Source organism: Dermacentor andersoni, chromosome 3, assembly GCF_023375885.2.
Source record: "Dermacentor andersoni chromosome 3, qqDerAnde1_hic_scaffold, whole genome shotgun sequence".
NCBI lineage: Eukaryota > Metazoa > Arthropoda > Arachnida > Ixodida > Ixodidae > Dermacentor > Dermacentor andersoni.
Genome location: NC_092816.1, coordinates 98,573,848 through 98,590,070, shown reverse-complemented (window position 1 = coordinate 98,590,070; position 16,223 = coordinate 98,573,848). Strand labels below are relative to the sequence as shown.

General features: G+C 44.9%; 1 protein-coding gene across 1 annotated transcript in view; it reads right to left on the bottom strand.

The window, feature by feature from the left end:
- The window catches only part of LOC126541206 (uncharacterized), a 39,831-nt gene extending 26,352 nt beyond the window's left edge, over positions 1–13,479 (bottom strand). Inside the window, exons 1-2 of the mRNA XM_072286861.1 lie at positions 13,429–13,479; positions 9,867–11,037 (exon numbers count right to left, since the gene is read on the bottom strand). Of these exons, the coding sequence (XP_072142962.1) occupies positions 9,867–11,037; positions 13,429–13,479 (1,222 nt within the window). The remainder of the gene's footprint in view (positions 1–9,866; positions 11,038–13,428) is intronic.
- Between the last annotated feature and the right edge of the window lie 2,744 nt (positions 13,480–16,223).

Below are 16,223 nucleotides of genomic sequence, written 5' to 3'. Positions count from 1 at the left end.
TTATCTCCACTGTAATGCGGCCAGCGCTATCGCAAATCAAAGAACAAGTGGCTGGTCTGCGCGCATCCTGGTCTCACACTTCTTTATAAATTTTCGTCCGTGCACACTGTTAAGTTTTCTGCCGTATCTTTAGCTTCGCTATTCCAATAAGAGAACGCAGTTAGCCGTCCCTCCGAAGACGCGATTTATTTCCTCCTCCTCGTGCTTTTTTCACCCAATAATGCAATATGGCCCACTTACCTTTGCGATTAGTACACTTTTCTGTTTGTCCGCTGCATCCGCTCATGGCGCATGCGCGGCGCAATTAGGACGGTCTTCCGCTTGCGTATAATAGAGGATCCACGATTTTGGATTATCAGGAGTGTCCTCATGGGTAGTGTCAACGACGACTCGTAATATGATTTGCGCTTGATGTAATATAAATAATTGATTAGAATGGATGGTATGATAATCTGAAAGTTAATTTGGGCTGGTTTTGGGGCCCGCCTTCGTTAATTAAAATTTTAAATGTACTCGAAAAGCATGCGAACAGCAGTAGGCTTAGCTTCCGGCGCAAATATACTTTAAGGGGCATGCACTATTCACGCGCGTAAGAATAAGGCCAAAAAAGTATCAAAATCATGTTCTGTGTGCCAGTGTGGTGCTAATAATACTCTAATCAAGAAAATATTTTCGAAGAATAGTTCTCTTTGCAAATCTTGCTTAAAATGAACAGTGCATTTCAATGGTGTTGACACTCACTGTTTCTTGATAACGACTTGTTTAATGTGCAGATAAATCCAGCCCACGTAACTTTGTTCAAAAACTTCAGTAACTTCGATTTTTGTTTGCAGTTCGCGTCTTCCACGTCTGGCGCCATTTGATAAGCTGCTTACCCGGCATACCGATGGCAGTATTGTCCTTGCTTTTGCAAAACAATATTTAACGGATTTAAGCGCGTCACCAGAACCAATTAATAATGTTTATTTTAACTTTACGAATCTCTTAGAAACCGATACTATGGAAAAGTGTCTCGCATTATCACTGTGCACCCGATAAATAATTATTCAACGAATAAGAGCCCGATGCTAGAGCGATAAAAGCTTAGAAATGATATTCTTGCTATGCCTGGCATCTGCAGCAACTTCAACGTTCTCATAAATTGTGTACGTTGGCAAATATGATGAAAAATCGCGCGTCTAAAAATTATACTGATATATTCCTATTTCACTCAGGAAAATTGTTCTCGATAAATTATTTCAACTTGTTACTTACATTCCTGAAACCTTCATTAATAGGAACTCAGTATTGTTTAAGAAAATCCGTTACAGTGCACATAAAAACTCACACAAGTAGAGTGCAATTGCCTCTGTTGCAAATAGGAAGGGTTCTGGTCGGGGCTAGTTGCTTACAGTTCATTAGCAATGTTATTTGCGCAGCGCTTAAAACGAGGCCTGGCGGACTACTTGGCCAAGTGCAAACACCCGTGTGTCTTGTTGACTGCTCATGCAGGTTTTGTGAAGCCGTTCATGTTCCGTCACATTTATGTTTCACATAAACCCCTCGACTTGCTACCATTAAAGCCAGTTCAAAGTTTGTGCGTGCCTCTATCGTCCCCGAATCCTCATTCCAAGCGGTACGCAAGTAACACTGATCACGTAATTAGGCAGTTTCAGTTTTACCGTGTTCGGGCCCTTTGCGGCCCTTTTTGTCATTGGCAGGCCACCTTCACCCCAGCATGTCGGTTGGCTAGAACTTCCTGTTGCGAACAATTCCAGCCAAAGATGTTTTTGTGAATACTAGTCATCTGCTTGTACCGGAGACGTAAACGTGAGTGACCGGGTTGGTAGCGCTGCCTGGTGGCGCAGAGTGCAAGCAGAGAGTGCTCGATGGTTTTATTGCCGCTCAACTAACCGTATTGTACCAGCTGCTGGTGTAAATGTCGGTCAGGACACACTCTTGAACATGTCGCCTTTAAAACTTTTCTTCCCCCAAGTAACGCGAAAAATTCTCCAAGGCGTTGTGTTCGGCAAAATATCGGCGGGTGGTATTACCAGAGCTGTGTTATGTAGTTCCAGTCTCCCTCCGGTAACGCGGTGTGCCATTACTGTTATTACGTTTTCCCCGCAAGTTAGACGATTGTGTTTATGAAGTTTAGATCGAATGTCGCTAAGGGGGAGTGTAAAAAAAAGGAGACAGATTGCCTGAACGTGTAATTAATAAAGAGTCTTACCTATACGCTGCAGTTGACGGCCGTGTCATTAAATTTAAACAAATGTTTTCGGTAACGAAAGGGCCTAATGGAAAGTTTGACCGTTTGGAAATCACCAAAGGTATGTCGGCGTGGTCCGAACCTGTAGACTCACAAAACGTAAGAGAGCTATTCTACTAGTCAGTTACCAAAACAGCCAGCAGTTTTGCCACGAACCGCCAGGCTTAATTATTTCTCGTGGGCGTGTGAGTCAAACGCGCGTTGTAAAGCGCTGCTTTGTGCATTACATTATCGAGCGTTTCCCGAGGCATTCAAGAGCACGTAGCATTCTAATGCCAACCACGTTTTGTAACAACTTCTCTGAAACGTTCAGGCGCCGTCTTTATTTATTGCCATCGCACGTATCTTACAATTTCCAGGAAGGGGAGGATCACGTAGGACGTACTACACACCACGTACCATTACCTACGTGCTTTGTCCAAAAGAATAATACCAAACGACTGGTGATAGGCAACAAAGACTGGTGATAGGCTTTAGCTGGCAACGAGAAGGGTGAGCGGGGCGGAAACTTAATTTTCTTCACAGAAAACTACATCTAAGAAAAATCCGTCAGTATTCTGGTGACTACGCTGCATAAAGCTATTTAGTTAGGACTTGCCTTCTTCTGCGGCATCTAACTGACTGCAAATGGGGAATGTAAACGGGCTGAAAAGGCTGTAAAAGAACCTTGCTTCGTAATGATTCTCGTGATGCACTTCACAAGGCGCCCCTTGATGTTGAAATCTCGATTGCCGACTAAATGTAGTAAAAATTTTTTATTTCAGTCCCTAAAAAGTAACATCAAGTCCGACGATTCGTGCAATGATTCTGTTTGGTGTTCAATGATCTAAGTAAAAATATTCGGTCCAACTAACCATGACACAAGCAGACGATATTCTGCACAGTATTTTATCTTTTCTAGCGGAATCGCTGCCCACAAATGCATTATCTTTTCAGCGAGATACAGACTATTTGCCAACAGAAGAAGTTTGGGAAAAGCGGCTGCTTTTTCTTTAAATATGTTTGGTAAAATCGACCTGCGGATGATTCCAGTCACATGCGTGGAGGTTTCCGCGCCGGTGGCATTGCCATGGTTTGCAGAGGTAGTGAGAGCGCCTCGAATCACACCACGTTCCACTACACAGGCTCTCGTAATTTCTGTGCCCTTGGTGCCTCGACACTGCATCGCGTTCGGGTAGGCAGACATATCTTTTGTATATCTTCAGGTACATCGGCCCAAGGCGCCAAGTACTGCTATCTCATTCACTGACTTGTGTACTTTTTACACTACAATTTCCGCATTAATAAAAATCAGTCACAGAAACAGCCCGAGTCCACCTATCCTAACTTTGGCGCTTGCCTTCAGTCATTGTTTAAAGCGGGTTCTCGGGTCTCGGTCGTCGTAATGTTTACACCGCGGTTATGTACGCACTATAGGCCGTACAATTAATGGTGACATCTTACTAGCCAACCTGCGGTGCCATGTCCACTCCCATAGTGCGATCCGCAAAAAAATAACTGGCTTTCTCCAGTAAAAAATGATAACGAATTCGAAGGCATCCTTCATGTTTAAGTTACGTGCTTTCTCGGTGTACTGTGTCTTCATGGTTGATTGCATTTTAGTTTTTTGAAAGACGAAAAAGTTGGAATATACGAAACTGAAGAGAACTTTCCCATTCTCGGAAAAATTGCTTGAACTACAATTGGTATCTGAGTGATGTGCTATAATATGTCGCACAAAATTGCGCAAAGTTTTACTAAGGAGTTGCACCGACCGCCAATTATCTTATGTATCTACTGATGTATTATTAATAACTACTATTATTATCGCATTTATATGCTGATCACAATGATCTATTAGGTTTAGACCAACGCAAGGCTCATCTAGTGCTGATGGTAACAGCAGCACAAATGTGGCCACTGGCTCACATGAACTCAGGGCCTCTATATTGTTTTCGAATAGCGCACCACACACGCCAATATATGTTGACGTAAACAAGTGCGTGCCAACTAAGAATACGCCTATTCAGACAGGATTTGCGCACTTGCACTTCTCATGCAGGAAAGTGTTCAAGCCTAATCGCCCAAGCCCGGATCCGTAGCTCCGCCCATAGGCGGCAGCAGCGACATGTATAAGATTGAAATTCATATCCATAACCAAAGCCATATCCATAACCACCGGAACGGCGTGGTAGGCGTCGTAAGTAATGGCATCAGGTCAACCGAAGTAACCAGCAAGGGCCCAGGCGGCCAAGGCCAGCATGAGGCGAGCAGCGAGATGGGCGCAACAAGAGTGAAATTTAACGATTTCCGTAACGAAGAAGCTTAACTCGGTCATATCTACGCTTGTCTTGTAAACATTCACTTTGCTGGGGCTGTTTTGACGTTAAACGGGGCTCTGACGTCAAAGGCGTCGCTTTTTTGATATTCTAGACCCACAATGCATGCATTGTATTTAATTTAGTCTAAACAGGGAATCACGTGCAAAAAAAAAAAATGAAAGTTTTGTGTCGATCGTCTCTCAGATGCTTGCTTCTACCAAGAGCAGCCTTACTCGTGGCAGCAAGTGGAGCACGGGAGAACAGGAAGAAAGCACGCTGCGTGTCTGCCAAACCAAGTGGCATCCTGGAGTCACTGCACAGCGATGAACGCTGCATAAAGGAGGCAGTCGTACAAGTCCCGTTATCCCCTAAGCCGGAGCGATGCTTCGGTGAAAATTACCCTGAAAGCTATCCGTGCATTTTGTTTCCTCTGTAGTGAGCATCTGGGCGCTTCAGACTAAAGCGGGATGAGGAAGCAAAAAAATTTTTATTAGGAAACTGAAAAGAATGCGAGTGGGCAGCTTCGTCTTCCCCTTGCTTCCTATTCACGCCTTGTGGGGCGAGAGGCGAGGGGGGGCGAGGGGAGGCGAGCTCCTTACTCCAGGTTCTCTACACACTTCGTTGCCCGCTAGGATCACCACGTCATCTGTTGTTGGTCACGTGGGCCCCAGCTCTATAGCACGGCCTGCCACAGTTCTGGGGGAGAAATTTGTGATGACTGGAGGGGTGGGGTTACCTTCCTTGCCACCTTTCCTTCGCACTTACGTCTCTTTTAGAAAGGACACTGCCTAGACCCTTTGTTATGGTTGGCTGTGAAGAAGTAAGCCTACGGCACCCTCATTGGGAAAAATGACAGCGATAAAAGAGCGCGATGAACGACGATATATATTGCCCAGCTTCCTCAGTTTTTGTTTGAGATTTGTGCTTGCTTGATATCTTTTTGTGCGTCTGTGTGTGTAAAAAACGTATATTAGGCTCGCCAACAAAAGCGTCAACCCAACTTCGAACTGGGCATCATTACAGAACAGCGACAGGGAGTAGCTCCAGATACTGGTCTGGCAGACCGACGTCGAAGCATACTAAATCGACCAAGATTGCGTGTCTTCGTTTGCTTCCAATAATGAAATTCCTTACAGATTACTGATGAGTTTTGTAACAACTAGGGCAACACAAGTTCGCCTATGAATAGTTTACAATGGTACACTTGAGAAATAGTGAACGCCCGAGTCTCTGAAAAAGTATTTCTTCTTTCCCTTCATAAAATAAAGCCTATATTTCGAGCGCGGCTGTTCAGTGACTCATTTTTATCCTTCAGTGCGAAACGCAGGACGGCTGCCCATTCATGCCTTGCTCGATCTTTGAATGACTGATCGTGTCGGCTATTACAGTTGCTCCCAAAGACGCATGCAAGGTGCCTGATACATAAATGCTACATATTATTATTCTTCTAAAGATGCCACCACAGTTTTGACTTGCTTCAGGGCGTCAAGCACGCATTTGATCGAGTGTTCTTTTTTGTTTAGCTACGGAGACCGTAAGCTACCGTAAGCAGAGCGCATACCTACATAGTCTGCTGTGACCATCTGAATTTATTCAATATCATTTGTTCCCCATTGTAAATCAGTGCATGCGTACCATGAGTATCTGAAATTTCTGTTTACATTGTTTGCTATTTTGTATTTATAAAAGTACTCCTGTGTCAACAACCATATTTGTATTTACCCTCCATAAAGCCTTCAGTCGTTGTGCATGGACACTCCAAGCATGATTGACTGGCCCAGTCGTAAAACGTATTGCCGACTGAGTTCAAATAATCTTTATGCAGCTGTCCGACTGAAGAACGATATAAAAGGCAAAATGCAAATAGGCAGTCCGACTATATCCCGGTGCAGCTAAATGCAATATATAAATTTTGCAGGTAATTCCGCCAATTCCATTTTATACAATGAAAAAGTTATTCGCAAGGTAATCTCGAAATTTCACTAAAAAGCGGTTACCCGTAAGTGGTTGTTACATCAAAATTTATCACGTTCTTCAATCACTTGGCCGGACTTTAGACTCTTTCCCCAAGGAACTGTATCATCAATTGCTTGCTGCTGCATGTTGTTGGTGTTCAGAAGAGCTAAGATGGCTGACCACCTACAACAGCGCAGCAGCCAGCGTCTCCGATCTTCTTCTTCCTCTATTTTCTCTCATCCTTCCGTAACAATATTGTAAAGGTTATCGTTATTTATGTTTGCGGATTCTAGCTCTTTCTTTTGGTAAGTGTACTTCCAGAAAACTTTCAACCAGATCGCAAAGAGGTAACATGCTTCTAAGAATGATTGACTTGTTAAACTGGGGTACAGAAACGCCTACTTTGATAAGGCTGTTATAGCGCATTATATACTTTAAATATTCAAGCTAAGCAATTATATTGTGATTAGAAGCATTTGCAGTACCAGGTTTTTCCAATCGCGATGTTTAACATGTTAGGTGCAAGCAAGGGACCTATAACATAAAACTAGCCCATTATGTTTTTGTTCCAATCTCCTCACATCAAATTTGCGTAACCACCAATGCAAGCATAGGATGGTGACCGGCAGGGTTGTCTGAACAGACCAGTCAAGGGCTCTTGTCGTTTATAGGAGGTACTTTTGTTAGCTTTAAAAACGAATGACATTGCCTACAGTGATCGGCTTGTCTTATCTAATTGGCTGACAAGAGGCGAGGATCACGCTCAACTGGAGAAGGATTCGATGGGGCCGAACCAGTGAACAGAAAATCGATAACCGGATGAAGAGGGCGTTGCCGGCGTCTGCGATTGCTCCGTATTCCCTTATTTGGCGTGCGATGGCTGGTAGAAAATCGCGGCGCCATGCAACGGAAGGTAAGGAATTGCCGCTAAAAGGGATCCTCAGCAAAGAAGAGTTGGCTTAGCGATGTGTAAACGTGCCGAAAGTGCTTGAAAACGTTACACGGCAACGCAAAAAGGTTTATTGTACGCTACTAAACCAATGCTCTCACAGGTGCGAGTTGTCAGTGCCTGAATAATCGGCGGCAGCCTTCTTTTATTCCTTTCGGAACGGGGCAGCCTGCGGCTATTCAGAAGAAAAATCACTTTTTTTCGGCATAATAATGCATCTTTAACGCGTACACGTCACTTTGACGCGGTGAGTTTTCGTGGTTTTGTGGCGTCGCTGGACAGGTACGTGAAGTGGATGCAGCCCGAAAACTTTTGACCAATAGCCGAGGGTTGGTGGCTAAAAGGTGTCAAATCAGAAATAACATTTCTTTTTGTTTAATCCGATGATGCATCATCAGTATGTGCGCGTCCTATCAGATGGGGAACTATCGCGATTTTCGTGATGTCGCGTGGCACACAGGCGAAATGGGGGTGGTCCAAAATGTTTTTGAACAATCATGAAGGGCTGATTGCAGCATTGGAATAGAAAAGTTTGGAATAGCTTTACGTTATAGCGCCCCAAGTATGCAATAAGATACAACTGCGACTAAAGAAACGCTTAGTGACTTTTAATTGGTTCCAGCATCCACTCAGTGACTGAAGCAAGAAATGAAGCAAAGATAGCAACAAGGCAAACAGTTGTTAAAGCCGCTTTTGAACGTTTTTCTAACCATTGATGCCATATTTAGGGGTATAACAGATGTTCCCACTAAACAAGTACGAAGCTCTGCTAAGAGTGAAACGAAACAAATGTTTGCTTAAATCCATCAGCCAAGGACAATATTGCCTAGTATCTCAGTGTGTCATTTATACGGATGACATTGGAAATATTGGCGACTGTTGTCCACGGCGTCTCTACAAGCAAGAGATGATCGTATGAGCAAAGAATGACAATGTCAGCCGATACGAAAGATAAACAGAGCATGCTCTGGCAATAACCACAACTTCTATATATGCTTAAACCACATAGCAATTCAATTTCTTCATCTTGCTCCTCATTAACTTGTTTCTACCTCTTGAATGGAGACAAAATACCTACGCGCCTTATCCCTTGTTCTTCAAGGGATAAGGGATTCAAGAGTCACAGTAGTGTCAATGTTTGTTCCGCATGACCAACACAGGTGATAGACGTCTCACGAGCTTACGCCATCTTGGCCGCAAAGTTCTTTCAAAACCGTGCTGCCCTCGGTAATCACAACGAATGCATAAGTGAACGCTTCCTTCGCCTTTCGCAATTGCGTCACGGACGTGTATTCAAAAGACAGTTGTGTTCGTGATTCCTATGCAGCCAGATGCGACTATTAAATAAATATAAACATGACATAAAAAAGCACTGATGGGTTCCTTAAGCAATTTTACGTTTATAAATTTAAAAGAAATACCAGCAATGTTCCAGTAAATGTTTAAGAAAAGTCTTATTTCTACGCAGTCTCGCTATATTGCCAATTGGAAATACACAATCATAAGAGCATTTAGTGGTCTTAGCTTGCGTAATATGAAGGTAACATTAAATGAATCAGTGGATCGAGCATTTTTCTTACTGCTGTTAGCAGATAATAGCGTGTAAGAGATTGCTGGCAATCCAGTTATTGTGGATCATTCGTTCTTAATAGCAGAGTATTCGCGAAATTACATAAAGGACAAAAAATACTTTCTCCTCAAAGGTTACTTTATTAAAAATACCGACTTGAGGTGTGTTGGCATCTTCAGAGCAGTCATAAATATTAGATGGTGTTTCTGAAAAAGAAAGGAAACGTATGGTCGATTGTCAGGCAGCTGCAAATAATGTTGAGAAATTCTGTAGCTTGCAATATTATCGCAACATTCAGGCTAGGTCCCTAAGATTGCACAGTAAATGTTAATTTTGCGGTGCAGAGGCTGAAAGAATACATTGTGACTACGTCTTAGGTGTGTTGCACGTGCACTACACATTCTCCTATGTTGTTACTTATAAACATTCCCGTTATATTAGCCTGCAACTTTGCAAAACAGACGGCAAAATAATTTAACGCCGACAAATTTAAATTTACCTAATGGAATATATCTGCTCCATTTTTGAAGTCCCTGCAGACGGGCACTGCTACAATTCCTCGACGCACATGCACATCATCCATATTTCTATGATTAGGTGTTGGACAAAAGTAATTTTTCCGTCACTCCCTGCTACCGTTAACTCTCGCATGAGTTCTTGAATTTAATGTCATCCAGAATACCATCGTTCGAAGCTTCCCAGAAGACGTGTTCTGGTAGCCCCATTTTTGGAAATCTTTTTAGAGATTGTAGTTTTTAAACGTACAAATATATGCAAACTATTTCTACTGCCAGAGGTTTGACCATTTCAGAGAGCAGAAAACGAAACTTGTCTACTTACACTTCTTCTTACGGAGGAGGAGGTTGGCGTAGTTGAATGGAGTGCCAAGGCCATAGCCGTAGTTCAGACCGTAGGCGCCTAGGCCATAGCCGTAGCCAAAGTGACCTAGGCCATAGCCAAGCTTTGCAATGCCATATCCGTAGACTGGAGCAGCCACGACAGGAGCAGCATGGACAGTGGCGACGGATGGAACAGCGTGAAGGGTCTCGGAGATGGTGGTTACCTTGGTCAGTGCTGGAGCAGCCGCAACGACAGGAACAGCGTGGGCAACAGTAGCGACGGCTGGGGCAGCAGCCACGACTGGCGCGGCGTGAGCAACGGTAGCGACAGCTGGAGCAGTGTGGTAAGTGTCAACACGGGTCACAGCCGGGGCGGCAGCAACGACTGGAGCGGCATGAGCCACAGTAGCAACGGCTGGAGCGGCATGGTAAGTGTCAACGCGGGTCACGGCTGGGGCGGCAGCCACAACTGGAGCAGCAGCCTGGATGGTAGCGAACTTGGTCACAGTTGGGACAGCAGCGTAAGAAGCTACGACTGGAGCGGAGGCATAGGTGACAGCTGGGGCAGCCTGGACAGTGGCAAACTTGGTAACTGCTGGAGCAGCGGCGTAGGTAACAGCTGGGGCAGTCTGGATGGTGTCAACCTTAGTCACGGCTGGAGCAGCGGCGTAGGTGACAGCTGGGGCAGCCTGGATGGTGTCAACCTTAGTCACGGCTGGAGCAGCGGCGTAGGTGACAGCTGGGGCCGTCTGGATGGTGTCAACCTTAGTCACGGCTGGAGCAGCGGCGTAGGATACAGCTTGGCTAGTCTGGATGGTGTCAACCTTAGTCACAGCTGGGGCGGCCTGGACAGTGGCGACTTTAGCGATGGCTGGAGCAGAGTGGTAGGTATCCGTCACCTTGGTGACGGTGGTGGCTGGAGCAGCAGCGACAGTGGCGACGGCTGGTGCAGCATGGTAGGTGTCGACGCGAGTGACAGCTGGGGCGGAAGCAACCACCGGAGCGACGGCAGCGACAGCCGGGGCAGCGTGGTAGGTGTCCACGCGAGTGACGGCTGGAGCAGCAACGTAGGAGGCTCCCAGTGCGATACCCTGGCCCAGACCGACGCCGGGCGTGACGACAGCGTGGCTGAAGGCACTGGCGACTAGGGCCAGGATAAGGCTGGCACGGAACTGCAGTAGTGAGTGATCAACGTCGGCTCATTTTGTTGCGCTTTAAGTTTCTAGAACATGGGCGGAATTCACTACGCGAACTTGTGAACAAATCATGGCGTAAGTTACGAAAAAGGCGTATTCCCAAAGCTAGAACTGTTCGCAAGATGAGCAAGCTTGCGATGCCCTGCCGCGGCAAAGACGAGCGCTGTAATCGAAAAAAATGCGTATATGTAAGGGTAGCACAGGTGCTAACTTCAGTAGTTCCGATAGCAATCGCAAGTAAATTCACAAAACCCTAACTAACGTCTAAGATGACAACTTAACGACAAATTTCAACAATAGGAGTGTATCTGTCTTACGTGCTTCATTATGTATACCTGCGCCGCTCGAGATGACGCTGGGAAGCGTTGCAACTCACTGTTGCGGCTGATTTCCCAGAGGCCCAACTCATAATCGAGGATGGCGCGTGCTTTCATATCTTCGTGGCGCGCTCTTATTTGTCCTCTTAAAATGCATTGAGCTCTTTCTGTGTATAATTCTATCCTGCGGGCGCGTCTGTGGAAGGCAGTAACACTGATGATGTGCGGCGAACTTCTGCTATAATGTCTGATAAATTGTGTTTATGAGCGCAATAGCCTGAATGTTCATACTCGTCATGACGCTGTACTGGGCGTTAGCAAATATAACTGTAGTGTCCGTCCCTGACAATTGTAAAGTTTGTTACGGATATCTCTTGAGCATTTTTATCATCGTATATTTTTTTTTCTAGTTTGAGCTACGTCTTGCTCATACGGCTGCTGCTGATTTATTTTCCAAGGCTTCGAGGCTATTATTCTACATGCGAGATGAAACTGAAAAAACGCACAAACTTTTCTAATTATCAAAACTTGTTGCTGTTGCTGCACAATTCCCTGTCGTCTTCCATGTTGGCAACCTCAGCCGTGTACTTATAGCTCATAGTTTCAATTCAGCGCCAAATCGAAGTGACCTAGTGTCTGCGCCCACAGTTTCGCTCATTCTATGGCCTACGGTGTGAACCAGCGCATGCCTACGACGGATGGCAATCCAATCATGTGAAGCGGGACGTCAGTGTGATGGCATATCTTAACAATAAATGGCGAATAAAATCAGGTACGACACGTACACATGCACACGCTCACGCACACATATATCTATCTAAATATTCACACTGACGACTATCACTGCACACTTCAATTTCGGTACAAAAGCGGGCAGCATAACGCTCATAAAGACGCCATTAAATTTTTGTTTTGCATGCCCAAAGCCTGTAACAGGCAAGATGCCATGGGAAGACCAGACAACAAAGAAAAGCGTCAGCAGATGACAGCCATCCTCGTCTTATGATTGGCTGAAGATGCTCATTCTAAACAAGAAACTAACATCCGTCTTGGGTGAAATGGCGTCACTTACGTCTTCCAGTGGCTACGCGCGATGTTCTTTCTATAGTAGCCCCCTCTTACTTAAGAAACCCTTCACAGGTGCTTATGAATTCAGCGCAAGAGGTTTCTTCCAAGGGGCGACAAAAAACAACAAAATTATTGGGTTTTACGTGCAACATCACAATCCCATCATGAAGCACGCCGCAGTGGGGGAATGCGGACCGCCTGGAGTTCTTTAGAGCGCGCTTAAATCTAAGTACACAGGTGTTCTCGTCCTGATCGAAATACGGCCACCATGGCCTAGATTCGATCCTGTGACCTCATGCTCAGCAGCCCAACATCATAGGCACTAAGCAACCAGGTTGGCTTCAGCCGGTGATAGTCTTACGGTGCTCGGCGCCTGCTTCACAGTAGTATAGTTAACATGACGGCATGAAAAAAAGCTGGTCGAAGTGGCCGTGTATCGCGAAATGAACAATGTAAAACATGCACGACGCTAAGCGCGGTTACTATAACGCTTCGTATCGGCAAGATGAGCACTTACGTCGCTCGAATTGTGCGGCCTTGTGGGCTCTCCCGTTGGCGCCAAGTTCGATCTCTTAATTCGGTGCGTCTGGACGAAGCTACGGCATTCGTGTGTAATTAGCAGTGTGAGTTCGTGTCGTATGGATTATACTGAGTGGCTGAACGACCATCACACAAAGGCAGTGGTGTTTGCGGGATACGGCTCACAACTGAATGAATATTTCATTTACGTGTGCCCTCCATATTCACGTTCAGCCAAAGCGCAGGTATCCGCCACTTCTCAGGCTTCGACTCTGCCTCAGCGATAGTTCTGGCTTCTCATGTTTTAATCATCCGCAAGAAAATTTATCAATATACTTATCGCAAAACGGTCAGCGAACGAGACACAGTATCTCCAATTATACTCAGTGAATGCTTAGAAATATTCAAGATATTAGGCTGGGAATGATTAAGGCCGATGATGAACTGCGAATATCTCAATAACCTTCAGCTCGCCGATGACATTGTCCTGATCAGCAACGCTGGGGACAGACATTGTGATCATTTATTGAGGACCTTAACCGACAAAGTGGGAGAGTAAGTTGAATAATAATATGTAGAAGGCAAAGGTAGGTTTGATACCACCGCCCCTCTCCCTTAGCACCGTACTATATGTGCAGCGACCCCTCAGAACGATGTGCGTCAGTGTCACAATATCGACGACTTGAACTAACGTGATCTGAAACCAGCTGGAATGTTGAACCGCTATGTGTTTCATGTACAGTGCTTTGCGGTACTTTGACGCGCACTTAAGCGTGTGTTCTTATAAAGCTGGTAAATTAATCTCAACTTGGTACTAACCATCGTGGTGATGTTCACTGATTAAGATTTACTTGGGATATGATAGCGTAGTTAGGGGCTCCAAGCCCTGACATCACTAAACTATGATTTACTACCGGTCTCGAAATTTGACGTGTACATGCCTTCGTGCAGCCGCCCGAACCTGCAAGAACAAACTCTTCACCTGGCGTGAGGCATAATCGTGTTTTATCAGCTGAGAAGCAAAGAAGCAGCGATGAACGCTGATATCATGTCAAAGTGTGATGGCAGCGCAATTTGCACTTGTTGATGTGACGCAGTGAAGAGCCACAGCTCCTTTCTGCATTTGTTTTTTAGAGCTTCTTTAATAGCTCTCCATGCACTCGTCAGTGATCCTACGCGAAGGGAGCGCGCGTTTCATCGTCCTTTGGCGAGGAAACACTTTAGACGGTAACGGTTGCCAAGGGAGCTGATATTGAGCCCATGCGCGGCGTTAGAGCCGCGATTGCATCCATGTGCAGCGCCATCACATAGCATATGGATGAACGTACGAGCGCTGGGCTCCTTGCGTTGATGCCATACGAAGCATGCATATGCAGCTTATCTTCAGTTGCGTAATTAATATCAAGATCAAGAGATAAAGACAGCGGTCGGTGTGGTGGTGATGTATACAGGCGGGCTTAGCTTCGCAGACCTGGCCAGCAATTTTTTGCCTACTGAGCGTCTCTTTCTGCACCAAAGATGTCACCATGCGTCCATCGGTTCCATTTCTCGCAAGAATATGACGAGAATGCGTACCACTTCCGCTGCAATTTTTTTAACGGGGATGCTGTGAACAGGCGAGCGTGGTAGCGCTTGCTGGCGCTGTAGCACACACGCGGAAAAGGAAACTGATGAATGAGGGTGAGCATAGATTTGCCGACAGAATATAGCTTCAACTACATATGCATGATGTGTGGTCATGCTATCGGTTGACCGCACTTCGTTCCTTTCTTGTCGTTTAATGCGTGTTTTATTTCCTCGTCGCTCTCATACGACGCCATAAGTTAAATGCTCTGCCACTTCGACTGGACCCTTATCTCAGCGTAAGAAGTTTTCGGCTAAGAAATTAAGTACGAACGGCGCAGCCTAGGGAACTTCGCCCCAGAAGGGCAAAGATATGCGCAAGTGAATACGTGTCCAACTCGTGTATCCATTTTTGGTGTAAGACAAGCATTTTTCCTTAGATTATATTTTGTCGTTGTAAGACAATAATCTTCTCTAATAATAACTCTATTCTTTACTAACCTACCACCGCGCTTTAGATCTGTAAATGTACATATCTCATTGGTTACTGCACTCTAATTGCTGTACGACATTTATTGTTCCCTCGCAGAAAAAATATCAAGCAGAACGATAATATTTAGTTGTTACTACTGATAAAGTGCGCAGTTGATTTTGCTCTAATGGGTGTCTACTCACAATATGTATTTCCAAGAACTAAAAACTAACTAACTAAAGTTCCCTTATCTACCTTCCTTACGAAGTTTTATGATTGATTATAGCCATGAAACTGATTGAGTTAAAGTTAAGTGTTAAATGGAGCTGTGTACTCACGGCTACCATAGTTGCTGCAGGTTCCAGGCCTGTGGAGGTGAAATTAACTGCTGAAGTGGACGCGGATTGAAAGGCTTTTTATACTCCTCTGCCACCAAGACGTAACGCCTACAAAAGATTCAAAAACAATAAAAACAATTGAATACGGGCATCTGAGTCCGGATGTCAGACCACTCGTTCAAACATAGAAAGAAAAGCATCTAGTCTGCATGTATAGCTCTTTCTCGATCTACTTCTTTTCATGAACACATAGAAAAAAGAAGACTGCATTTCAGGGGTGTGTACAATTATGTAAAATCTCCTGCTGCGCCTCAGAAACGTGCCTTCAATTCAGAAGAACCTTGGGGCAGTCCCGCTGTCCTAGTTACTGTACAAGCCTTTTGTGTTTTACTGAATTTATTGGTGGGGTTACCGCGTAGATGAAAACCTAACGTCACATTAAATTCGGTACCATCTTCGAGTGCAGCGTCTAGGCATTTATTTCAGCGAATACTAGAGCAAATATGTGCATATTACTGCATACTGGACGTACCTTACCGTAGTTATACTTGTGATTAGTTGATGTCCTTGGCACTATGGTTCATGCATATACATCCTTGTTTGCGTATGGCCGTGAGTGCTTTCGCGTACGGTAGATCAGTGAATTCGTTACTTTATTACTTGATCATTCTGTGGGTGCCTTGCATTGTAAATGAACTCGGTCACAGTGCAAGCATTAAAGAAGCGTCGAGGATCTCAATTTTCCTATTTCTCCGCTGCGACGACAGCAATCAAATGACTTTGGTCAACTGAGCTTTCCAGCGTTGAGGTTCATTACTCATCAAAGAAATCTACCACACCATTCCTTTCCTCATCTATTCAATCTCTAATTGTTTGACGTACCAA